Consider the following 27,768-nt stretch of genomic DNA (forward strand, 5'->3'; position numbering starts at 1 on the left):
TAAAAATATAAATAACTATATATACACATGTAAATGTTTTTTAAATACATACATGAATGTGTGTGCATTTATATATACTAGAGCTGCAACTAACGACTATTTCTTCTGTCGACTAATCTAGCAATTATTTTTCCGATTAGTTGACTACTCTAACGATTATTTTTTATTATTAATATAGTGTTCTTTTTTTGATTAGCTATTTAATCTGTTGGACAAATCAATGCATGGAAAACACTGCCAGGAGCAGAAGCCGCCATTACGTGAGATGAATGTAAACAGCGTGACGCGTCGACGCATTTTACGCATGTCAACGTATTTTCGTAGTCGACATAATGGATGACGTCGATGCGTCGTTGCAGCACTAATATATACATCATAATTACACACAGCACACACTTGTATAATATGCTAAAAATCACTTTTATTTTGTATGCGATTAATTGCGATTAATCTTTGCCTAGCACTAAAAAAACAAATATTTGCTAAACAAATAATAAAGCTAAATAAGACACTAAATTAGGGTATTCATTTGTGGAAGTGTACTTTTAAAGTGCAAAAGCCACACACTACTACAGAATCTTTTTAATTTAGATATTTTAAGGCTTAAATAAAAAAGTTTGTGAAGCTTTTAAATAATAAAACATCTTTAAATGTCAAAATATAAATATACAAAACGAATTGATTCTTCAGGGATGTGCTTGTGAGGACATTTTGCCACAGTTTAATAAACTCATTTATTTCTTCAACTTTAGAATTAACCTTGATTAGAATTAACATTATTCGTTATTAACAAAATAAATAAGCCACCATCATTATATGAAAGTGATATACGTTGTTACAATAATAAAAACGTATTTAAAACAAATGCTTCGTTTGTATTTCATACTATTTTTATGAAAACCCCAACAACAATTAAACAAAAAGAAACTCAATTAAAGGACGAATCGTAACCTTTATTAAGCAGCGATCGTTTGAGCGTTTGCTTCCGTCATTGTCCTGTCAGGGTTGCCAGATCCGCGTTACAAAACAAAATTGTGCCATTCAAAATGAATCCAAATCATCCCAATTTTCCAAATCACATTTTGAATAACTAATAAACCAAATTCTTTCATCTCAAATAAAAAATTGTGTTGCAAAGTGTTACCCATATTATTTTACAGTGCCTTTGTCACACATCTCAAACCTAACCCTGTTGTTAATTCATATTAGTTAATACTTAATTACATAAGTCCACTGTAACAAGGACACCTTAAAATAAAGTGTTATATTTTCTGACCACAATTATTCTATTGCTTCTCGGTTTAAAACTCACTGCTGTACTCTGTTGCCAAAGTGTCTGGAGCGTCGGGTGTTTGCCCAGAAGTTGCTGGGGTATTCACGGTGGTTGCTAGAATGCTGTTAAACGGTTTCTAGGGTGTTTTGTTTTGCCAAGCAACTTGTCTTGTGGTTAAGGGATGGCTAGGGTGTTGCTAGCTGGTTTGCTTTTGGGATTTTTTTAGGAACGTTTTAACACTTTTCTTCTCAACAAACCACATGATTTGGATTGAATCCGTTTAGAAATTTTTCGTTAGTTTGAAGCACACCTTGCGTTTACTGGAATTGGTTTTCTGAATTGGCCAATTATAAAATTGTGTTTGATGTTGTCAAGTTGTTTAAGTTTCAGTTGTAGAAATGTCTAGTCACTAAAAGAAGATTTTCTTTACATCTCTCTTTCTTTCTAAAGGCTTTTCCTCTCTTGGTGTTTCACAACAGTTTTCCTCTCTGTTCAAAGGGCTCTGTCGGCTGTGTCTAAGGAAGCGTGTCCACCTACACGTTCCTCACTATTCTCTCTCACACTCGCTATCTGTCGTTTTCTTTTCATTCACACACTCGCTCACAGTCAGACTCTCTCAGAGCGTGAAGCTTTTCCTGAATCTTTATTTAGCTTTAGTAATCTGGCTTATTATTAAGCAGAATTTCTTTACCCTTTAGCAATTCGAGGCCATTTGCCTGTGTTATATGGCTCTGTTTTGTGTACCTCCTGTTGGGTTTTACCTGTAGTTACAGTGTATCTGCGTTTGTGTAGGCAGGAGCACAAAATATCTTGAACGCAGAAGATATTTTGATGAATGATTGTAGGTACACAGTTGATGGTACCCATTGACTTCTATAGTATTTCTTTTTCCTACTATGGAAGTCAGTGGGTATCGCCAACTGTGTGGTTGGTTACCATTGTTCATCAGAATATCTTCATTTGTGTTTAACAAAATAAAGAAATTCATACAGGTTTAAACACCATGAAAGTAAGTAAATGATGACAGGATTTTCATTTTAGGGCAAACTATCTTTTTAAGGAATGTGTTTCTCTAAATAAGCTCGAATTGTTACATCTTAATTACTTTAGTGATTTTTCTTGTGTGTGTTTTTAACTTGATAACCTGCGCGAGGACGTGGATGTACTGAAGAGCTATTTATTTACATAATTTAAATTACTGTTAGTTTAAATGTACTTTCATCAAACAACTATACATCATTAAAAAGTGTTGTGACTTAAGATTTAGTTTTTGACCTTTATTTTAATCTGAAAGTCCTAGTGACAGTAATTTCTTCATTTTTGTCAGGAGTTATGAAAATGAAAAACGGTACATACCTTTAATTTGAAATATAACCCTCAGCCGCACTCATTGATAAAAACACTCCTCCGTGATCGTCATAAAAGCACTCGATAAAACAACATCCATCTGGGCTTTTAATTCAAAGTATGCATATTTGGAGAAATATTACTTCAATTTTATATGTTTACTTCAAATTTCTACAGGGGGGGTAATATTTCACCCATTTTTATTTCAAATATGGCGATATGAGCAAGTTTGAGTCTGCAGTCATTTACACTCAGTTTGTTTCATTCATACGTGAAGCCGGAGGGCGCTAAAGTCTCAATATGAAACTTTCAGAGAAAGAATAATACGTCAGAGCTCAGCAGCAGCTGTCAGTCAGACGTGAACTTGAACAGTGACCTGCAACGAGCGATCGCTGTTTTTATAATAACATGCAAATAAAGATGTTTTGATGTTTTGAAACCATGGAGACAATAAACACGATTAAGATTATATATGGTTTGTCTGTATTTTTAACGCTATGTCTGTTATTTTCATAACAGTACTGTATATTATAATGCTATGCTAAGCTAACAGCATAAATAACATAAAATTGTTTATTTTCGGTCTTATTTTATGATCCAAAGCCACATCAGATCACGCATGATTGTTTAAGCACTCGACTTTTGATGTTATAATGTGAGTTTTATTATAAATGCTTTTATTTGTAGTGTTTTGATGGTATGCTAAGCTAACGTACTAGCTGTTCTGTAAACATCTGCTGTCTGGAGATATGAGATATATCTTTCTAGGAATAATTTTGACTGGTAAAGCTTCTTTAAGGTAAGTTTCTTTTTGTAAGAAAGGACTTTAATAAAAAGAAAGTGAATTGAGACAAAAGGAGGAAATAAAACACTAAATAGAAATTATGAGCAATTATTAATAATAATAATAATAAAATAAACATTTAGACAGCCATATCCCGGATTAAAAGTTGTTAATGACTCATCCGGATGCTTATTTAATGAGTCTGTTTAAAACACGGAGCAATAGGACAATAAACTGAAAGGATGTTGTGAGATATAAATAAACAAACATTAGCTTAGCATTTTTGCTGTTTTCTCTAAATAAATTTACATGACATGGGTCTAAAAAACATTTCATAAAATACAGAGTTTTAGAGGTATCATCTTCAGATTTAAAACAGAACATGGTCAGACCTGTGGCTTTAACTGCAGAGCATTTCTAGATTGCTGCAAGGCCAATTTCATTGAGATTTTCATAACAATATTTCATGCATGTTTGGTGGAGTTTATAAAAAAGTATAATTTAAGCTCTCTATAACAACTTTTTTCATTATGACAGTAACTAATGTTCACCTCTTAATAAACTTCCAAGTGTCTGCTTTCAAATGAGACCAAACTTATGCTTTTAGTGCAAAGACTTCATAAACTGTATCTATTTTAGTTTGGCTATGACAGTTTTTGTGGGGGGGTTCGGAAAATGGAATGAGGGCTAACAGGTTAAAATATGTGTTCTGCGCTTTGAGAGATCGTGTGTGCATCACGTGCCTTGTGAAAATAAGTGCCTGCTGTAGACGCGTCTAAAGGGTTTATGATAAAAGAGATGCTCGCGTTTGCCAGATACTCACATAATCTCATGTGTAATCAGAGTTTACTGTTAAAGGAACAGTATGTAGGATTGTGGCCAAAACTGGTATTGCAATCCCAAACCTTGTGGCTAAAACTGGTACTGCAATCACACAGCTCGTGGCCAATACACAACATGACAACATAAACATCAGTTGAGGGCTGCAACTCCACTTTTTAAATGACAATCTCTTGGCCAGACCACTGTTGTCAGTGATATAAGTATTTGAAATGAAAATGATTTCTTAATGTCTAGTGACATATCAGGGCCATTTTATGATTAATTGATATACATTTCTTACATACTGTTCCTTTAAGGGAGTGTCTTGCGGGTATTTTGTGAACGCGAGCGTCTCTTTTATCGTAAACGGTTTTGACGCGTGTGCAGCAGGCCCTTATTTTGACAAAACACATGATGCACAGAGGATCTCTTGACACACAGAACACATATTTTGGAAAGGAAACCACGCACAATATTTTAAATTAGCGCCCCAGGAACGAGCAGTTACGAGCCACCACTGGCGTTAGATTAAAAAAATTTAAAAATCAAACCAATTGGCATTTGCAAACAAATAATGCTAAAGCTTTTATCCAGAATGACTTCTTTTCTGAAATATTTTTGCAGTAACTTTGCCTAAAATGTCAGTTTACTTTAAGTTCACGCAAGTGTCCTAGCAGAAGAACCACAGGTGTAGTTGTGGTCGTTCCTGTATCTCAACAAGTAGAGCATGCCACAGGTTCACTTCCCAGGAAAAGCACACCTGCCAAATGAAAAATTTCCAATTGAAAATTTCCAGTTACTTACTTGGAAAAGTGCAATAAAACCTTATGTGGAAATTGACAAATGTATGGTCTCAGTAACATGATGGCATTCAAGGCGATATACACATATAAGCAAAGAAACAGGAGTGGTGTAGTCCAAACTAAAAAAGTGCTATGCTAGTGCTACCCAGTGCCGGCGCCAGCTGAGCGCTGTGAGGGGGCGTCTGAAATGCAGAGAGGGGGCATATAATTCCCCCCACTAGAAATACATATAGCTTTGGTACGTTCCTTAATTTTTAACGCATTATAAACAAACAGTTCGGTAATACAACCACAAAAACTGCAGCTATAGTGAGCAACGTACAGAGCTCTGAACACTCTTACTATATACAATAAAAACAACAAAAACAGCATACCTACATATTAGCACAACACTGCTTATTTGGAGCTCAGACCCAGAAGTAGTTTCTTTCTTTTTAATCTATTTTGGAATGGTGAAATTAATTAATGCAATATACAACCTTGAAATTATGGAATGTTCATAGCCTCCGTGTTTGCTTTTCGTAGTGCAAGACATTTTACGTAATGTTATTAGGGTAGGCGAGCAAGCTTAGTCAAACGACCAATGAAAATTCGACCTTGCCTCACAGACCGTTCTTAACTAAAATATTGCTATTCACTCCAGGAAGACAAAACACTAGGAAAATGTGATTTTTAACTTTGCACATTTTATCCATTAAATCCCATTCAACATTAATGGTGATCTGAGCGGGCAGGATAGTGCCGGTGAGGGGACGACGCTCTGGTGCTCATTACCCATCAAAAAAAAAGACAAATGCTATCATTGTATTAGCATTAGGGGTGTCACGATTCTCCAAATCCTCAATTCGATGACATTTTCGATTCTAAGGTCACGAATCGATTCGATTCTCAATTTAAATTTTTTTTAAAGACAAAAAATGCTATGCCATTATTTTTTATTATTATTTTATAGTTTCACATTAACATGCACATTGCGTGCCTTTCCTCGCATGGGGGTTTGTGGGCTTCACTTTACGCGAGAGGGCTTGTAGAGAGTGCATGTTAATGTGAAACTATAAAATAATAATAAAATCAAAATCGTGACACCCTATATTAGCATTATTTATCCTCTGCCCTGTGGTAGCTTGGACACTTTTCCAATCAAAGCATTATATAAAAACAAAATTTAGCATTACTATTTGTTTCTTAGGAATAACACGCACTGATAAAATGTGTACATTGTAAGTCACTTTGGTAAAAACACATTAATGATCTTCACACGTCAAATATTAATTCAACTAGGAACATTCTACATCCAACCTTAAACAAAAGCAGGAATAGTTACCCAAATATACTCATTTATTCACCCTTATGACATCCTAGAATGACTTGATAAGATTCAATGTCATCGACATGCCACCATATTTAAACTTACTGAACTGTATGTTTACACTAAAACACAACGTATTGATCTATAAATACGCTCAAGTTAATTGCTTTCTTTCACAAATATATTAACTTCAGTAATAACAAAATAACCCACTGGAGTTATGCGGACTAGTTTAAGGATATATTTTTGAGATTTTTGAAGCGCATGTTGGCTCCCATATAAGAGGATCATAATGACATTTTAATATAAAATTACTTGTGTTAATCAATTATGAGAGAATTTTCATATTTTGGTGAACTATTACTTTAAAAACAAAGATGTGTCAGAATACTTAATTTAAAACCGTTTATCTGTTTATTTGATTATGATTCACCGAACTCTGTATTCTTTAACTCACAAACCTGTATACATTTGTTTTTCTCTGCTGAACAAAAATATATTTTGTGAAGATATTTAGAAAAATGTTAATCAGCAAATAGATCTGGGGCACCATTCACTATCATAGTCATATTTGTCCTACTATGGAAGTCAATGGTGCCCCAGATCTGAAAAATATATATTCCTCTGTGTTCAGCAGAACTAAGAAAAGTTTGGAAAAACTTGAGGGTGAGTAAATGATGGCAGAAGTTGTATTTTTTGTTGTACTATTCCTTAAACAAACATATTTTTGATACTTCTTGTAATTTAGTAGTTTGATCAGCGTCACAGCACCTGTACTGTTTCCTGTACTTATTCTCTTAGCACATCTGCTGTACACAGTCAGCCAAAGTTCACACTTGAGCCTTGTTAAGTAGTAGCCAATATTTTAGTTAAAAACAAGCTTGCTGTTTGAATAAGGAAAATGTTAGTGCTCATAGGTAGCTCAGGAGAGTTATGTTCATGCATTAGATTTCCCTCAGATGTTTCTTTTGAAATTCCTTAAAAATATAACACAAATGACATAACATTATAATGTCACAAATTTCCACATACATTAAGAGTTTATTGCTTTAAAATAAGTTAGATAATCTAGTCCTAAGCCCTATTCAGACAGTAATTGTTTTTCATGAGGATCGGTGTAAAATACATTTGCAGTCCTCCTCCATGATCAAACTCGTGCATTCGGATGAAGATACATTTGCAGTGGATGTGTTAATGAGTTAATAATTCAAAACACCCGGAAATGCGCTGCTCATTTTCATGACCTGGATATTTGATTATATGTATATGGAATAGCCTACTGTTGTGTAAATGAATACATCGGAAAAAACACTACATTCTGGATTCAAATGATAATAAAATCCCCTGTAAATGATGAAAATAACTTATGTCCCCATGAGAAACAATTACAGTAGAATAACATGATAAGATATGTTTGATTATATGAGGAGCTCTGATGCAAAAGCCATCTTGTCAAAAATTATATAATGGTATTTATCGATTATTTTTAGCAAAGTCCACAAAAAATGATTTGGATGAACAACATCACACAAAATGACTGTGAATCACATTCACATTTGTGCTATATAAATAAACTTGTATTTAAATCTGTGTCGTCTGTGAGTACTTGGACCTGAATACAACCGGAATGTGCCATTGACATGGATGTGTGGTAGAGGTCTTCATGGGCCCACTTAGATCCCAAAACCCGAGGTCCGACCCGAGACCCGAGCAGATTCGGGTCTAAAAGTTTCACGTGTGCTTTGGACACGGGTCGGGTATAATAATAGCGGCATCGGGTCTCGGGTAATTTAAAATGAATGTGTTTTAACCAAACGGACCCGTTAGACCCAAACTATCTTGCGTGTTTGAATGAAATCCTTTACCAACCCCCCCCCCCCCCTCCCCCAGTTTGACAAGAGCGCTTGCAACATCGTGTGGCTGGCAGTAGGTTCATTTTCGTTGAGACAGACCTGTCAATCAATTTTAAATGTACATTAAAGCGCTTACCATGGTGTCATCCTCAGACAACAAATGAAAATAAATTGAGCATCAGGCCAAACTGGTTGCGAGGCCACCAATTTTTTTTCTGACTGGTGCCGTTTACATTCGGGTCCAGGCGGGTTGAAAATAATTGCCACTCTGTCAGGTCGTATTCAGGTCTAATTTTCTCAGGTCTGTCTTGGGTCAGTTGTTTCTTTAAAAAAAATTATGCACCTCGTTTTCAGGCAAAAAGTGTTTCAGTTCATTTCGGGTACATTTCTTTGGACCTGCGAAGACCTCTATTGTGTTGTTCAGTTTTTTTTTTTACATTCTGACTTTAATCATTTGGAATGTTTATAGTTGCATCTTTAGTGATTTTGCAACTGTTTACTATGTCCTGTCCAAATAAGTGGATTTTTTTGTGTAGGTTTTTGCCAAAATGCGTGCATGCATTTTAAGGGTTTTGCTGCATACAACTATAAAGATGTAAGTGACTAAAGTGACATTTGTGAAAATATGTGAAATTTTCATGAGTACCAAAATGCAAATTTACAAGAAAACATGATGCACTTAGAGGGTTTTGTATCTGAACTCCTTATATCTTGGTTTCTTGACAAGTCTGAGCACACAAAACTTTAGAAAAGTCTTAAGAGAAGCAGGAGATTTAGGCAAAGGTCTTCATTTATTCTTAATTTTTTTCCCTAATCATTAACCTTTTTGATTTCTGTGCGTCAGTCCGTTCTACGGAGAGGACTTCTACTTCGAGATTCCCCGCCCGTTTCAATGCCTGTCCTTCTATGTGTACGCCAAGAGCATGTTTCAAAGAGATCTACCTGTAGGTCAGTATCTCTCACCCTTGTTTCCTCTCATTTGCCCATCCCTTCTGACGAATACACTGTGTACATGTCAACTAAACCGTGCGTGTGTGTGTGTTTGTAGGAAAAGTAGCCATCAGGAAGGAAGATCTATATAAGAACAGCGGGAAAGAGAACTGGTTTCCTTTACAGCCTGTTGATCCACATACAGAAGTTCAGGTAAGTGGACGAACACATCTGACTGTTGGGTTGGATTTGAATGATCATTCCACACAAACACACAGCTAATAAAAAGCATTCCATTGTGTGGTTAGTCTTCAGCTGTGGTTTAAGCCAATCGGGTGAGTTTATGATTACTCATCGCCTCTCTGTACCCAATAAGATCAATACATGATTAGTCAGCTCTTATGTGCGGTCCAATGAGTTTAATGCAGATGCAAGCCCCGCTCCACATCCTGTTTTTGTGTATGGTATACGCACAGATCTGTTTTGTACACAAGTATGATTCACCGTTCAGCAGAAGCGGGGACAGTGGCGGTTGTGAAGGTGTGGGTTTGCTGTATTAGAAACAAAAAAGTGCTTATGCAAAAGAATTTGCTCTTGTAAAAACACTTGTTTACAAAAAACAGAGACCATTTTAAATAGCGATTTAAAAATATTTGACTGTTTACGGTTTTAGACAGCAATAGCTGCAATAAGCTAAAATAATTGTTTCTTTGACTGATAAAAATACATTTCTTTTTTGCTATTTACGTTTTTTTTAGCTATTTAGTTTGTGTAAAAATGACAGTAACACTTTCTATAAATCCTATGCTTATTATGAATTATAGCCCACTTTATAATTGTTTATAGGTAATTATTACTATTTTATAAATATATTTATAAAGACACACCTCTATAAATGCATTATTGATGGCTTTAAGGAAAGTGAAAGCATAGGATACAAATGTAAGGAAATCATAAGGATGTTATTCATTATCCATTTTAAAATGTTTATTTGCAAATTTAACCACAGAACATTAATTGCTATAATAAAGCAATGAAAATTAAAATACATAAATTCTATTAAAACAAACAATTGCAATTGAAATACTAGTGAAACACAGAAACATGTTTTTTTTAAATGAATAACATCTTCATGATTTCCTAACATTTGCATTAGGAAAACTCTATCGTATGCTTTCACTTGACTTAAAGCCATCAATAATACAATTCAGTTATTTGACAAATAATTAAGTCTGCATCACTAATAAGTTTTAACTATAAGGCTGCGTCTTTAAAAATGCACTTATTGAAGCATATGACTGAGTAATTAATACTTATAAATCAGTGTTTAATGGATTGTGAGCATGCACATTGACAACCCATTCTCACTCCCCAAGGCGTCAAAATCTGAAGCATTTTCAAACTCCTTCAGCGTCAGTATGAAGACGCGAAGGGTGCCCCTATGCGTCACTATGTCGACGAAATGGGAACTCCGTTGCTTTCATGCTAATCCCTCAGCGTCGGCAACCCTATATCACGCAAATACGTGACTATTTTACGTATGGACCAATGTGAAAATGTCACGTTTTGCCGCGTTTGAACGTGAGCATGTCACGCTTTTCTGTTTGTGTCACTGTCACGTATTGGTTACTTAACTTTTTTGTACTATTTTCAAACCATTGTCGCTTCGGTTTAGGGTTAGATTTGGTGCTTGCGTTATATGTCACTTTAAGTATTTGTCACTTTAAGTATTGGTTTATAAAAAAAAGATACAAGACTTATTCTTTGATATTTTCTAAACTTTAACCAATTGTCGCTTGATGTTGGGGTTAGAGTTTGTTAAGGTAAGGATGTCATTTTATGTAAATCTAACCCTAAACCGAAGCGACAATGGAAAGAAATTAGGACAAAAAAGTTGAGTAACCAATACGTGACAGTGACACAAACAGAAAAGCGTGACATGCTCACGTTCAAACGCGGCAAAACGTGACATTTTCACGTTGGTCCATACGTTAAATAGTCACGTAATTTCGTGATATTGGGTTGGCGTCGGATATAGACGAAAGGGAATCCTGGAAGGTGATGCCGTCACGTTATGCGACGATCGGCAGGATCATGCCGCTTCTGTACGGTAACTACTCAATTTTTGTTCCAAATTTTTTACCATTGTCGCTTGGGGTTGGGGTTAGAACGACTTTCTGTTACATAAAATTACATCCTAACCCAAACCCGAACTCTAACCGTAACCCCAAGCGACAATGGTTTAAAAATCAGAAGACAAAAAGTATAAACAAACTGACATCCAAACCCCAAGTCTAACCCCAACCCCAAGCGACAATGGTTTAAAAATTGGAAAGTTGTTACCGTCCAGAAGCGGCATGATCCTGCCGATCGTCGCATAACCTGACAGCATCACCTTCGGGGATTCCCTTTCGTCTATATCCGACGCTGAGGGATTAGCATGAAAGCAACGGAGTTCCTATTTCGTCGATATAGTGACGCATAGGGGCACCCTTCGCGTCTTCATACTGACGCTGAAGGTGTTTGAACCTGCTTCAGATTTTGACGCCTTGGGAAGTGAGAATGTGTTGACATTGAAAAAGCAAATGCATCACTTAAAAGTAATAATAAAAATATTATAAATGTAACTATAAATGTTCTTATAATGGGGTATTGGTGTTGTTGTGTCTTTATAAATATATTTATAGAATATTAATAATGACCTATAAACAATTATAAAGCAGGCTGTACTCCATTATAAGCATGGGCTTCATAGAAAGTGTTACCGAAATTAATACTTTCAGCATGAAGCATACATTGTAGATCTATCTAGCGAATACAAAATATCCTCAATTTTGTTGTGTTCTGCAGTATTAAATGATTAGATCACAATTTTCGACATGCGGCTCTCTATGTGTAGGGTGTGTCCCTTCACTGCCCCCCCCCCCAAAGAAAATCATGACAATAAACCATCTTAAATTTATAATTTCAATTAAACAAAACATATTAAATCATGCTTATTTTTATGAGGAATATTTACATAATTTATGATAAATTCATGTTTATGTCATAAAACCGTCGCCCCAACACCATCTTGAGGCTGCAACTACTATATAGTATGGGCTGGGTGTTATATTGAGTTTTGGTAATATATTGGTATAAATCGTCTATATCAGTAAGGTCAGATATGAGATGCCTCCTTTGCATCTGAGGCTTTGTCAGAAATGTACACTGAGTTCAGATGTAACATTTTCAGCCAGCTCGCATGTCGCTGCATATTTTCAAACAGGGAGGAAAACCTTTGACTTTTATTATTATCAGACGCAGTTTTTATAAAGGTGATTGTGACTTTGTTTTTGTGACAGGTTCAGATATATATTCACCAACATGCTGGCATTTAATTTTTTGTGTGCGCACAGTATCATTTGAAAGAAACGCGTAGGAGTTTGTGGGTGTATTTATTTTGTTTTTCCTCTCTCTGCTTCTTCTCTTTCTCATTTTAACATTATCAGCTTTACCACGTTTGACTAACTCTAAAAGGTTATTTCAACATACATCATAAACATTTGTTACTTTATCAGTCCACACACCACAAGCAACACTTTTTTCTAATGTTGACCTTCTGGTGTGTGCCGGTGTAGCTCTCAAACTACGTTTTTTTTTTCGTGTTATGTTTTACACATTTACTTTATTGTTTTAAATACTTTATTGTTAAAATAAAAATGTTTGTATTTTTGAGTCAGATGCTTGGTGGAATAGATCATTGTATAGTCTGAAGTTCAAATAGAGTCGCCCCATCCAATATAATTGCATAAGATAACAATATAACATCAGATTTAACATATAACGAGAAGCTTGTTTTTAATATACAATAGATTACATGAAAAAGTATTTGGTCACTTATATGTTGTCAAACATTATTAGTCACCGTAGTAAATGTGATGAACTAAACTTGTGGTTACTCTGTTAGGACACCTGTTTGAATCTAAGAGGAAGTGACTTCACACACCCAACAGAATGACCTTAACATCAGATGTTTAAAGGGCATTGCAAAAATAGCTAAGAAAAGTGAAGTTAGTTTGGGCAAGTTTGGCATGCAGACTTGCTGTCAATAGTTCAGTCACAATTAACATGCATTTTTTTGTGTTTGCATAATTTAAGTGTAATGTGTGTAATTATTATGCATAAATGTATACATGCACACTAAAAATGGCTGGGCTACTTTTGACCCATAATGGGGAAATATTGGACAGAACACATGCTGGGTTAAAAATAACCAAATGTTGGGTTGTTGTTATGCAACCATGGATTATAATAACCCAACAGTTGGGTTAAACAACCCAGCATTGGGTCAATTTTAACCCAGTAGTGTGTTGTCCAATATTTACCCATTATGGGTCAAAAATAACCCAGCCATTTTTAGAGTGTGTATGTGTTTATTTATATATATATAACAAATATTTATTTATAAAGTTAATTATTAATTAAGATAATATATATATATATTAAATGTTTATTAAATATATACATGGATGTTTGTGTATTTATATATACATAATAATTACACACAGTACACACACATATATATTATGGAAACACAAACTTTTATTTTGTATTCCGATTAATCACGATTAATCGTTTGACAGCTCTAAGTGACTATATTTCTCAAACACACAGGGAATATAAACACTGATCTCATTGTAAACTTCACCTAACAACTTTATTTTTAAAGAATGAAAAACTTAAGTTATAACTAAAGCTGTGTCCCAATTCGAAGACTGTGACCTCCGAAGGCTGCAGTCCAAAAACAATTGAATTATAAAGGCTGGATATTTTAAAATAAACATTTAAAACATTTGTTAAATAAAACTGTGTATTTTGCAGAAATAAAGGTCCGCTTTTTAGTATTATTAATAATGTTTTGAAAATAATATTATTTCTGTAATTTATTTTGCGGCGATAAGCGTCTGGTCCGAACTTTACTTCCGTTTTCTGTTTGTTTAATGCTCTGACTAATTGCTGAAACTGAACTCTTAAACAAATACCTCGTCGAAAATAACAAATGTTTTGGGTTCCTATGTAATCTATGTGTGGTTTATTTTGCCTGTTATATAAATAAACTACTTTAGAAGGACTTTGTTGTTATTTATTCTTTGCAGAGTTTACCGGAAGTTACGTGATGACCACGAAAGCCGCGTGTTTGTTGTTACTTCTGAAACCATCTATATACTGTTGCTTAGTTTAATCTACATCAACGTGTCATATTTTCTAAAATAAAATATGTTTTTCTGGTTACATACTTATTTTAATACGTCAGAACCGCAGCGGGAGGGAACAAAAGGTGATGCGGGTATTATGGATCCTCCATAGGATCTCTGTGGACTTTGGAGGCTGCGTCCTTTGAAGGATTCAGCCTTCAAATTAGGACACAGCTAAAATGTGACAGTTGTCCTTTGTTTTACAGTGTCACTGTTATAGCATAAATATACATTTAAGTACTAATTCATAATGATTACCAAACATATACTTAATAAGGTGTAGGCTTTGGTTTAGGGTTAGGTGCATGTAATTATGCACAATTTACTGTATTACTATTAATTACATTAATTTACTGTAATTACTAGTAATTACATGTGAAAGGAAGACACAGTAAAATATATATATATATATATATATATATATATATATATTTTTTTTTTTGAGGGGCCACTGTGTAAAATTTCTTATCAAATTCATTATCATGTTGTCACATTGAATGCATAAATATTCACATAAATGTTTTTGGCTCTTTTATGAATGGATGAGGTCAGTCCACCAAACAATGTCTATTAATCAAAGACAACATGACAGGCTGTATAAACCACACTGAGTCCTGATGACTGTTTGCTTGTGTTATCCAATATAAATAAACTTTAATGCAGTGTAATGGATCTGTGTTGAAATTAGTTTTTTTCTGTTCTGGCAGGGGAAGGTTCATTTAGAAATGAAGTTGAATGAATTGATCACAGAGACGGGATCTGTTCAGCAGCTTGTGGTTCAGTAAGTAATGTTTGTCTGTCAAACTGTGTGTGTGTGTGTGTGTTTGTGGTCAATTTCAGTGTTTCTAATGTCAACATGCAACCATTTTTACTTCTGTATTGCAACATATTTCTTTGTTGAAACAGGATATTCAATTTATTAAAAATTCAATTTTAAAGAGGACGTATCATGAAAATGTGACCTTTTCCATGTTTAAGTGCTATAATTGGGTCTCCAGTGCTTCTGTCAACCTAGAAAATGTGAAAAAGATCAACACAGTAAATTAGTTTTGGTAAACCATTCTCTGCAAGCATGTGAAAAAATAGGTCGTTAAAATGTGGCTCCCCTTGTGATGTCAGAAGGGGATAATACCACCCCTTAATCTGCACTATCCAACCACAGCACTGCCATTTAGTGCAGAGATCAACTCATTTGCATTTCAGGGCACACCCAAAACGGCTAATTTTACTGTAATTTATCCACATATTGAATGAACCATATTGTAATATATATCTAATATACAATGATCAGTGTTTTCAGCTGTCAGAGAGCGTTATTGTATTTTCACAAAATGATTCAAAGATAAACCAACTGTTATTTGCAAAACGGTATATAGGGTCTATTTTTATTGTAAGTGGATTTGAATAGTCAAACATGGACATGCAATTCACGTAACATACATACTGTGTGCGGTCTCATTTCGCATGTGGACGTTGTGTTGCCGATCGCTGCTTCAGAGATGTGAGTGTCATCGAGAGAGGAAATGAACCTGTGATATTCACTTTCACACCTCTACAGGGTGTGTATGTGTATTCATTTAGGTGTGAAAATTGTTTGATTCAACACTGAGCTGTTGGGTGTTTAGCGTTGCCCTTCATTCACACTCTCCCACAGAGCAGATTGACGAAAGAGGAAGTGATGTCGTGACGACAGGAAGTCCGCTCTGCACTGTTCCTGTGGTTTTGTTTTGCCGTCACACTGCTTTTTCTCGTTTTCATCTTCTCTCCCTCTCCGTCGCTCTTTTACACCTTCCTCCTTACTGCTTCATTGGCGAGTTCGGCCGTTGCCATGACAACTACGAGTGTGAATTACTTCCTGCCCTGGATTACAAAACCTTCTCCTCTTTCATCTGACACTTTTATTAATGCGTTTTCGCTTTTGAAGCTCTCTTTCTGTCTTCCATTTATATTTTTGCATAAGATGAATCTCAGAGTAACATCAAAATGTAGCCTATTTTTCTTACTTAAAGAGTTAAATGAAAATTCTCTCATCATTTACTCACCCTCAAGTTGTTACAAACTTGTACAAATGTCTTTGTTCTGCTAAACACAAAGGAAGATGTTTTGAAGAATGTTTTTAACCAAACAGATTTATATATATTATAATATATATATTCCTACTATGGAAGTCAATGGTTCCCCTGATCTGCTGATCATTTTGCAATTGATTAACAAGTCGTTCTTTAAGGGTGCACTATTCAAACCGTGCTTGAGCGTATTTGACCCCCAAAGCCTGGTTCAGTTGACCAGTATGAAAGCTCTGTACCGCGCCCTGCCCCGGGTGCAGAGGTGGTCTCCGGCACCATTCGCTTGGGCACGAAACGCACAGTTCAAAGGCGAGATGTTAGTTGCGTGAAAGTAATTGAATATCAATTACCGCTTCCCAGTGTGAGGGACAATCTCATGCCAAATGTGAATGCTCCCGAAGTCATTTTACAGTAAAACCATTGTGGTCAATATTTTTCTCCTGCCTGTGTTCATGAGAAGGTTTGAACCCCCCTACCAGTGTAGATTTTGGTTTTAGTTTTTGGTAGAGCGATCCTTCAATAATCCATATAAGTGTGTCAGGAAGGGAGTCGTCCTTCACACTTCTCTGCAAACTCACATTCAGCTCTGACTCAACTTTTCTGCTGGGGAATATCTGGAATGATGAATAAAAGTCCTGCCTTTCATTTTTTTATCATTAAATATCCTGTTTGCAGGATTAAGGGTCGGTATTTTTATAATAAGATCCCCTTTTGACATCACAAGGGGAGCCAACTTTCAATGACCTATTTTATCACGTGCTTGCATTCTCCCTGTATCAGCGTGGGTTTACTTCGGGTACTCGGTTCCTCCCGCAGGCCAAAAACATGCAGGTTAGGCAAATTGGAGATGCCAAATTGTCCCTCCCCCAACCTGTGTATGGATCAACTTGTCTGAATAAAACTTGGATTAACTGGTTCTCGCCATAAATATAGCCGTAGATGCTGGAATGGCGTGCAGAGAATGGTTTACCAAAACTTAAAAAAGTTAATGGATTGTTATTTTTCACATTTGCAATGTTGATAGAAGCACTGGAGACCCAATTATAGCACTTAAAGGTGTAGTGTATAATTTTTTAAAAAGATCTCTTGACAGAAATGCAAAGTAATATTCAAAACTCTATTATCAGGGGTGTATAAAGATCTTTTTATAATAAACTGTTATGTTTTTATTACCTTAGAATGAGACGTTTTTACCTACATACACAGAGGGTCCCCTTTCGTGGAAGTTGCCATTTTGTGCCGCCATGTTTCTGCTGAAGCCTTTAACGGACAAACTTTTTTTTACTAAGTTGTCTCCGTCGACCCTAGCTTCTCTATGCGTTTTAAAACGCGGGGTGAGCAGTGGACTAAGCCGTTGGATGCAATTCACAACGGCATCACTAGATGCCGCTAAAATGTACACACTGCACCTTTAAACATGGAAAAGTCAGATTTTTATGATATGTCCCTTTTATCATTAATTAATGCACCATGAACTAACATGAATAACTGTATTGACATGAACAAAAATATTGAAAACTGTATCGTTTATTGTTTGTTCATGTTAGTTTACTAACCTTATCGTAAAGTGTTAATGCTTTTATTTTGTATTATATTTTCTCATTGACACAGCTACATGTGTTTCATTGCAGGATAATTGCGTGTCAAGGTTTGCCATTAATAAGCGGGCAGAACTGTGACCCGTACGCCACAGTAACGCTCGTAGGACCCGCCAGGTGAGTTTACACGCATCTGAAGACAAAGTTAAGTGTATTGTGTTTAGGTATGGGCCGGTATAAGATTCTGGCGGTACGATAACCTTAAGCAAAAATATCACGCTTTTACGGTGTTGTGGTATTCCCATTCCAACATAAAATGTTTTTTAAATGCCAGGTAAAAAAACAAAGCCTTTAAAATTATAATATGCTTTCAAAAAATATATATTTTTGTAATGTATATTAAATGTAAACATTAAATTAATTACACAACTTAATGATTTAATAAATTTTGTATAAACCCAGCTAATACCTTGGAAACGATATCACACAACATTTTTGTGGTTTTGAAACCTTGACTGTTTAAAACCTCGGTATACCTTAAAACCGGTAACCGGCCCATGCCTAAGTGTGTGTTCGCTGTATTGGAAACAGTCAGAATGAATTGTGATCTGAATCAGTCAGCTGTCATAAGAAGGTTTTGGTCTCTGATCTGAGCTGAAATGAGTACAAAACATCCGCTCTGATTCAATAACAACATCCTGATGACTGTCTCATTGTTTCTCACAGGTCTGATCAGAAAAAAACTAAAGTAAAGAAGAAAACCAGTGACCCTCAGTTTGAAGAGACCTTTCACTTTGAAGTATAACCTTATTCATATTCAATGTCAATTTTGTAGTTTGACTTCTCAGACCTCATCGTTCATTTTGCTCATGTCACATTTATAATCTTTTGTGTTTTACAATCTGTATCACTTTCCATGAAATTCAGGTCACAAGGTCAAGCAGTTACAAGGGAAGATCACATTTTCAAGTGGAAGAGGAGGACATGGAGAAATTAGAGATCAAGTGAGTTTTGTTTTAAATAAAATTTTTGCATCCTTTGACTGAAGGCAGACATGTTTTTTTCACTGTAGTTCAACATGTTTTATGTTTTTGAAAACATTTTTAATTTACATTTAACTGCATAATTATTTGTAGATGTTTATCAGGTTTATTTGTTTAAATGATCGTATGTTCTGTTGTATACGTTTTTGATAAATGTGGCAATGATCTGATTCGACATATATGTGCCACTTTGAATCGCCCCATATAGCGCTCGACAGAAGCTGGCAGGTAAGCGTAAGTGAAACCATCAGGCGGCACATTAGATTATCACACTAATGTGTCTATGTGTGTGCATGGGTTTTTGGTTTTATTGTTTCCCACTCAAAGTTATTTATATTTGTGGGCATGTTTGACGTCAAAATAAGCTTCTTTCTTACCTAGAGCTTCGGACAGTAATGAAAAGAAAAATGACTAATCCACTTCAGTGCAACTGCATCTGTGCTCTGCGTGCTCAATTTCAGATTCAGTTTGACTGAAAATGGGAGAAGTTGAAGCTTGTGATTCATACGGGGTCTGAGTATATTGTGTGTGTGTGTGTGTGTGTGTGTGTGTGTGTGTGTGTGTGTGTGTGTGTGTGTGTGTGTGTGTGTGTAAAAGTGTACATTTAGTTAATGCATGCTCTGTTGTGAACTCTTTTTCAGGGTTGAGCTATGGAATAATGGTAACTTGGCACAGGACGTGTTTTTAGGAGAGACACGAGTATCTGTGAAAATCCTGAGAATTGACCATGTGCACAGAGCCTGGTAAACACGCACGCACACACACACACACACACACACACACACACACACACACACACACACACACACACACACACACACACATATACACATAACATTGTTTGGGACATAATGTTTTTTTATACTGTACAAACTGTGTATTTTGTTCCCTTCTCCTAACGGAATTTTTTTTGTAATTTTTTTATTTATAAAGTTTGCATTTAGTTTGTTTAAAACCAATTGGTTTACGAGGAAATAGGAAGTGTTGTTGTACACATCATATGTCATCATACACATTTCCTCGTAAAACACACATTTTTCAATTTAGCTTAATAAGTCAGATTTTTATTATATGGTTTTTCTGGACAGACATGGACATATAAACATGAGTATCATAATACAGTTTTGCAATCACTCCTAGTCTTGTGACTTGCAAGTATAGAGACAGAGCGCAGTTATGCTAATTTGAAAACCACGCCCACGGGGGGAGAACAATCCAACCGTCTCCCTTGACTTTGTATTGCAAGAGGCCACCTCCTTGTCATTTCTGGCTTATAACAAAAAACTAAATAATGCCTAAAAGCTGTGTGTCAAGGTGTACAGCTAACAAGCCAAAAAACAAAAACAGAAATAAGTTTTTATAAGCTGTCCAGCCGTAAAACCCAGCCTTTAAAGGTGCTCTAAGCGAATTCACACGTTTTAGACCATAAAACATTTTTTGTTATATACAGCAAACATCTCCTCACTATCTGCTTGCTGCCTGTCCGCTGATCAAACTGTAAAAAAAAACAATCTCTGTAGACAGCCTAGGCTCCACAAACTGCAATAACAACAGAGTGGCCAAACATACTATTAGAAATGATAACAAAGTGGTTCGGCCAATAAACGACAAGAAGGATTTGAGGGTGGGGGTTAGGCGCGTTCATGAAAGCATGGAAGGGAGGGGGAGGAGTTAGCTATGCTCCATTTGTTTGAAAACAGTTCAAACATCAACAAAAAGTGACTTCACACAGATTCGCTTAGAGCGCCTTTAAGAAGAAAAAGTGGATAGCCGGCTACGTTTCCCTCTAGTGGGCGCAGTTCTACTAATAGGAGTACTATGAAAAGTTGCCTGTTTTCCACTTTTGTGTCTTTAAACGCTCGTTTTTTTGGGGTCGACAGCTTATAAAAACTTATTTCTGGGTTTTTTGGTTTGTTAGCTGCTGTTAGTTGATTATGATTTACTTTTTTAACTTTAGTTAGTGTGTATTGTTGCTGTTTGAGCATTACCCATATCTGCAAAGTTACAACGCCAAGTTCAGCTGCTTTTTATGTTGTAGCAAGGATGTAAACACTGTTTGGCTCTGCTAGCCAGTTAGCTAAATGCTAATTCATACTTTTCTGACAAACACCTGCAAACTTCTTTTTAATCCCACCAGCGTACTTCTAATGGTTGTGATCAGTGTAAATTATTCATACATTAGTGATTAAATGTATTGTGTACCAAGAAGGTTACCTTTAGCCACAGACACGCTAAACATGGTTCTGTGTTTTGTGGCCAGTGAAGTAAGGCCATGGTTTGTTTTCGTAATGGGCTAATAATTCTGCCGACAGATATTTGGGTACAATCATTGTATAAAGACAAAACGAACTAGTCAGGTACGTCATAAAAGGTTCTGCTCGATCATCTTCACTAATGTTCCCTGGATCTGATTTGGGCTTAAGTTGATATGGCCATTTGGACACCATTGTTTAACTCAGTTTTTCCTAGTCCAGGTCCTCGAGTACCTCCTCCCAGAAAGTTTCAACTCATCAGCCTCCATCCAGAATAAATAACATGTCTCCCAAGCTGATGAGTTAAATCAAGAGACATCGAAAACATTCTGTGAGGGGGACTCGAGGAGCAGGACTGGGAAACACCGGTTTACAGTACACTAGAGCACATTCAACTACTCGTAATAGAGCGCCACAGAGATGACATATTTTTGAAGGCCAACACGGATGTAAGCAAGAAACTCCCTCGCCAAAAAGCCCATTCCTAACCCTGTGTGTAACAGAAGTTTATGACATGTGCACGTTTTGTCCAAAAAGATAATCTTCACAAATGAACACATCTTTTATGAATCTGAAACTAGAAATGAAAAGCTAACCTCAGGCTACAAGCGAGACAACACCACGATCAACGTCATCACCACCAAGCTTCTAACTCTTTCAGACTTTTATTAAACACATTCAAAAACTGAATAAGGAAATACTTTGTGGATGAATCTTTATTGGGAATTGTGCCCATGTTGTGCTGTTTTGGAGTTCTTCATGCATGAGGAAGTTTAAAGTCCCCGACAACGTCTATAGTCCAATGTAGCAACTTACTCCAGCCAAATATCAAAATTACCCCATAATGTACTCACGCTCAAGAAATCCAAGATACATATGTCAATCATCTTTCAGTCAAACACATTTGGAGTTATTTTAGTAATTTTTTTGCTTTTACAAGCTTATTATGGGATCAGGGAAAAAAGTTTTAAATTTGGATATTTTTCTTACAAAATTTCTTCGATTAGCCTCATATTAACCCATTGGAGCCGTGTGGATTACCTCTGTGAAGGATGAATGCACTTTTAGTTGTTAAAAGTCAAAAGTTGTTCCCTGATCCCCGTTTTCTACCGTTATAAAGCTTGGAAAGGACATTTGCTTAAATAACTCCAAATGTGGTCGTCTGACAGATGATGGACATGTGTCTCTCGGATTGTTTGAGGGTGAGTAGATCGTGGGGTGATGTTGATATTTGGCTGGAGTATCCCTTTAAGACACCTTAAAGCTGTTTTTAAGCTGGTTTCATAAAATAATTCTTGAAAATATCTTGGGATAATGTTAAACCAAGATTTTAATTAAGGAGTTTAATCGAACTCACTTCCGGGTTTTGCCTACAAAAATACACCATCGCTGTGGCACTCTATGGTAAGGAGCAATGTGCGTAAGCCCGATTTATAGTCGTGCGTAGGTTCTACGTGTAGGCTTTCCGTAGCCTGTGCGTAGCTCTACATAGCCTGACGCGAACCTCGCAAAAATTTTAACAGCGCGTCAGATCTACACGGACCGCAAGCGCTGTGATTGGTCCACCAGAACCCCTCCCGTCAGGTAAAAAAACTGCGGTATTTCCGTTTGTGACGGTGAAAACAAAGATGAGCCAAGTTGAGGAGTGATTTAACTCAAACTGCATCAAAAGTCGCTGTTTATTTACTTCCATCATCGGCGGTCTTCTCAAATTATACACAACAAGTTGCTGTTTTTTCTTCGTTTGTGGGTTAACTTGCTAAGCTACTTCTTCTTTGATGTTTGCGCTGCTACTGTGGTTACACGTGTGGTTACTGCCTACCAGCGGTCTGCGCGTGTGTTTGCACGTCGACGCAGACGACGACGCAAAAGTATAAATGAAAACCGATGCGGAACCTACGCCGTCGGACCTACGCACAACTACAACGAGCCCTTTAGGTGGTTAGCGAATAGCAACACACTGGAAATGAAGCATGAACACATGTTACCATTTGTTTACAACAACCGCGTTTGAGGCGTCAAATTCGTGTCTACCGCGTCTAGTTTGGCGCTTGAACATTTTGAGTTTACTCGCTTCATTCGCGCATGAAATTCTAGTCATGGAGACATTCACGTGGAAATTCACATCATGGGAGGGGCTTCTGTGACTCCGCTTGCTTCCTATGGTCGCATCAATACTGAGGCAAGCCCCGATTGGTTGACCCGGCGAGTTTTCCGACAAAGTTAAACATTTTCAACTCACGGCAACATTCAATTCGCGCCACTCGCGTGAACTAGACGCGTGACTGAGGCCGAATCGCGTCTCAATAAACGCCTCACTGCACCGCCAGACCTCCAGACGTGCGTCAATGCGTCTTTACATTGACTTAACATCGAAATCACTTGCGCTTGACGGCTCTACCGCGGCTGGTCTGAACGTAACATTACAGTGCACCCTAAACACAATAAAACCTTCATAAACAGCCCATTTACCACACATTTAACAAATTGTATGCAACTGTCATGATCAGTAAGTCTGTCTACAGAGCGTGTACATTTCTGTGTATTAAAGTATTTGGTCTGACTTGCGGTATATAAGTACATCTTAAATGGATAGTTTAATAAAAATTCTGTCATCATTTACTCACCTTCAAGTTGTTCCAAGTCTGTATAAATCTCTTTGTTTTGCTGAACATGAAGATATTTTGAAAAATGTTAATAACTAAGCAGATCTGGGGCACCATTCACTTCAATAGTATTATTTTTTCCTACTATGGAAGTCAGTAGTGCCCCAGATGTGCTTGGTAACAATTCAAATGTCTTCTTTCGTTTTAAACTATCCCTTTAACCATATGTACCCGAAAATTACATCGTTTATACTGTATTTTCTATGTAAGTATGCATTATTTGGTTTTGAACATTGCAAGACGTCAATTTGGAGCATTAAGATAAATACAGAGATATTGAATATAATGAAAAGGTTGATGAAAGTACAGGTTATATGTGCACACATGAGGTGCTGATCTGACTTTGTGATTTCTGTCAGCTGTAGGGTATGCAGCCAGTAGTCTGACTGAATCACATTGATGAACATATGAGGAAGAAAGATAACAGCCAGCCAATCCTTGCCCTCCACCGCTCTTATCTGCCCAATCAGTCGTGAGAACGCTGCCAGTCAGACTTTAAAATGAAGATACTTTATATAATACCATAGGCCTGGCATAGAGAAGCGTGCTGTGATGGATGCTTTAATGTGTCGTCTTGTAATTCATTTGCGTGCTATCATCAATAGTTTATTGTTTGAAAGTTCAGACAGCCGTGGGTGAGTGTAGGTGTGTCTGTGTTTTGGGCAGATGACTTCCCATGTGCCCTGAGACTGCAGATCACATCGTTCTGCCAGCAGTGTTGTGTAAACATTGTATGTGCGTGCATTTGTGTATGTGTGTGTATGTGTAAGACAGAGAGGAACTTGTTGATACTGATCTGCATGTTTTGAATGAGGGCAGTGAGTTTAGTGCGTGGGTGAGCGTTTGCATGAGCTGAGCATAAAACCGAGAGAGAGAGAGAGACAGAGACTTATGAACACAATCTTACCACACACAATTTCTGTACTTTGCAGTGTGAGCAATGAAAATGAATGGTACATTGATCTGACACATGTAAACAATGCAGCATAACACACTGACAGGAAATAGTTGGTATTTAAAGGATTATTCCACTTTTATAAAAAAAAAGTAGCGAAACGATTGTCATTTTTTATTAAAAAAATAGAAAAAATATATACTTTTAAACCACAATTTCATGTCTTGCACTAGCCGTGTGGCGCCCCAGTACGACCTTACGAATTATGTAAACACGTGAAAAGGTCACGCGTTACATATGTGAAATGCACATTTGCGGACCATTTTAAACAACAATTAAAGGTGCAGTGTGTAAATTTTAGCGGCATCTAGTGGTGAGGTTGCAAATTGCAACCAATGGTGTAGTCCACTAGCCTGGGTGCCAGCCCATCTTAGCCCCGCCCACAAGATTTTGTAAACGGGAAGATGGGTCTGGGGTTTCTCCGTTGAGGTGCTACTATTTTAGAACAAATGCTGGTCGAACCAATCAAATTGTCAGGGCGGGCTTTATACGATGATGGACAGATAATCAACAGTAACGTAATGAACCACGTCACCAAAGAGCGCGTGTGTTGAATGGCTGCCGCTGTAGAGTTCAGATGTGTGGATTCTGACATTGAGTCTGTTCTAAAATATATCGACAGAGCATTGATTTTAAAAGAGGAACAGAGAAACGCGAGCAGGGCATTTGTTGATGTCCTATTCGGCAAAAGTTGGTCGCAACTGAAAAGGCTAACGTTATCACGGCGATGCAACTCAGCGTGCACGACGAGATGGATATAATTAGCGGTCGTTGCCAGCTTCTTTTCGGAAGCCCGGAATCGTGGTTGCTGTAAGTGGAGGGACATGTTAGGCTCCAATATTTTCAAGCAAACGTAATGGGTATCGTCGTGGATGAAGTTCACCTAACGTACAAATGGTAAGAGATAGTCTTACTCTATGACTTAGTAAATACTTCATGTTGTGATATAAACGAAATTTTGTAAACATAATAGGTGTTGATGTACATTCGCTAACTCAGTATAATCACAATGTTGTGTCATAGCGAAATAACTAGCAGTTCGGTCAGGCTGCAAAGACGTAATTTCAACATACGTTACACACTCGGTTGCTCTGATTGGTCGTAAGTCTATCCAATTGAGTGCAGAGGCATTTTTCGGTTGAGACACGCCTCATAATTATAGCTCAATGGAGCGGTATCAGACTCAAATTCTGACTAGAATTGAGTATGGCAACGTCAGGCTAGTAGTCCACTGCTCACCCCTCGCTTTTGAAACACATAGAGAAGCTACGGTAGCTGCCACCGGACAAACATGTCATTGTTGGAGACAACTTTAAAAAATTGTCCGTTAAGGGCTTCTGTAGAAAAATGGCGGCACAAAATGGCGACTTCCATGTAATGGGACCCTCTTTTTATGGAGATAAAAAGGTCTCGTTATAGGGTAATAAACACATAACGGTTCATTATGAAAGGTCTTTATATACCCCTGATAATATAGTTTTGAATATTATTTTGCATTTCTGTCAAGAGATCCTTCTAAAAAAATTACACACTGCACCTTTAATTAGTATCATTTCACATACAACAACGTCTGAACGCTCCTCTTTCTCCACACTTGTAAACACAGAGCGGTAGTGTCACATATGTAACACGCGACCTTTCCATGTGATTACGTAATACGTAAGGTCATGAATGTAACTGTGCGTTCACACCAGATGCGGAAGAGGCGGCACGCACGATTGATTTGCATGTTAAGTCAATGCAAAGACGTGAATAGGCATCAAAGGCGAATTGAGCGTTGCCATGGGAAACGCACAAGTTGAAAAATCTGAACTTTGCACGATACTTGCGCCGCGTTAACCAATCAGAAGCTTGCTTTAGCAGTGACGTAATTACAGGAAGTGAGCGGAGTCGCAGAAGCCCCTCCCATGACGCAAATTTCCGCGTGAATGTCTCGAATTACTAGAATTTCACTCGTGGCTTTCACGTGCGCGACAATTTCACTAAATAACAATACATAATAATAGACTGCGATATTTACAGTCATACATTTTATGCATTTTTTATCTGAATGAGAATTTGGCAAAATTTACCAAACGATGAGTTTACCGAAACTCTTTTATTTCTAATTAAATCATTGAAACTAGAAAAACTAATCTTGAAACTAATCTTGTCACACAGTATTGAAACCTTGAGTGAGCAAAAGCAGCAATGATCATGATATTCACAATGTTGCACAGTTTAATTTTCTCAGCGAAATCACTAATATATTGGGAATATTTAAATGGTTGTCCAGCACAATAATTTAACCTTTAACTGATTGAACACAAATGACACTAAAATTTGGCATATCTTTTCCTTTTATTTCATAGGTACTTGCTGCAGCCTAAAGGCAACGGTACGAAATCTAAGCCAGACGATCTGGGTTCATTGCGTCTGAATGTAACGTATACCGAAGACAATGTCCTGCCCTCTGAATGCTACACTTCGCTCCGCAACCTAATGCTCAAATCTCCAGATGTCAAGGTATTTCAGTGACAGTCTGCTGCCACTTGGAGGATGTTTTTTACACACACATTAATTTATATTTTCCAATAAACTGTGTTTTTGTTTGTCTATAGCCAATCTCGGCGTCGGCAGCTCATGTATTGGGAGATGTTTGCAGGGACAATGTGGGGTATGAAGCCCTGCTTCCTGTGGTCAGACTGCTGCTCCATCACAACAGATTGCTGCCCTTCCTCACCGCTGTAGCCGCCCTGGAGCTGGAGAATACACAGTTGAGTAACGCAAACACACATCTACACACGTCTAAATAGGGACGCATTAAAGACTTCTATTGTGTTTTAAGAATAAATAAGAAGACGAATTTATACGTAAAGTTTAGGGTTTGTTTTAAAACCGTTGTGTTTTA

At 36.9% G+C, this 27,768-nt stretch overlaps 1 protein-coding gene across 1 annotated transcript in view; it reads left to right on the plus strand.

The window, feature by feature from the left end:
- Nucleotides 1–27,768, plus strand: part of rasa2 (RAS p21 protein activator 2) — a 66,913-nt gene that overhangs the window by 16,950 nt on the left and 22,195 nt on the right. Inside the window, exons 3-11 of the mRNA XM_055173367.2 lie at nucleotides 9,036–9,139; nucleotides 9,240–9,334; nucleotides 15,066–15,139; nucleotides 18,056–18,139; nucleotides 18,689–18,761; nucleotides 18,890–18,966; nucleotides 19,647–19,748; nucleotides 27,230–27,383; nucleotides 27,479–27,633. Coding sequence (XP_055029342.1) covers nucleotides 9,036–9,139; nucleotides 9,240–9,334; nucleotides 15,066–15,139; nucleotides 18,056–18,139; nucleotides 18,689–18,761; nucleotides 18,890–18,966; nucleotides 19,647–19,748; nucleotides 27,230–27,383; nucleotides 27,479–27,633 — 918 coding nt within the window. The remainder of the gene's footprint in view (nucleotides 1–9,035; nucleotides 9,140–9,239; nucleotides 9,335–15,065; nucleotides 15,140–18,055; nucleotides 18,140–18,688; nucleotides 18,762–18,889; nucleotides 18,967–19,646; nucleotides 19,749–27,229; nucleotides 27,384–27,478; nucleotides 27,634–27,768) is intronic.

Source organism: Misgurnus anguillicaudatus, chromosome 15 (assembly GCF_027580225.2).
Source record: "Misgurnus anguillicaudatus chromosome 15, ASM2758022v2, whole genome shotgun sequence".
In the NCBI taxonomy this organism is placed as follows: domain Eukaryota; kingdom Metazoa; phylum Chordata; class Actinopteri; order Cypriniformes; family Cobitidae; genus Misgurnus; species Misgurnus anguillicaudatus.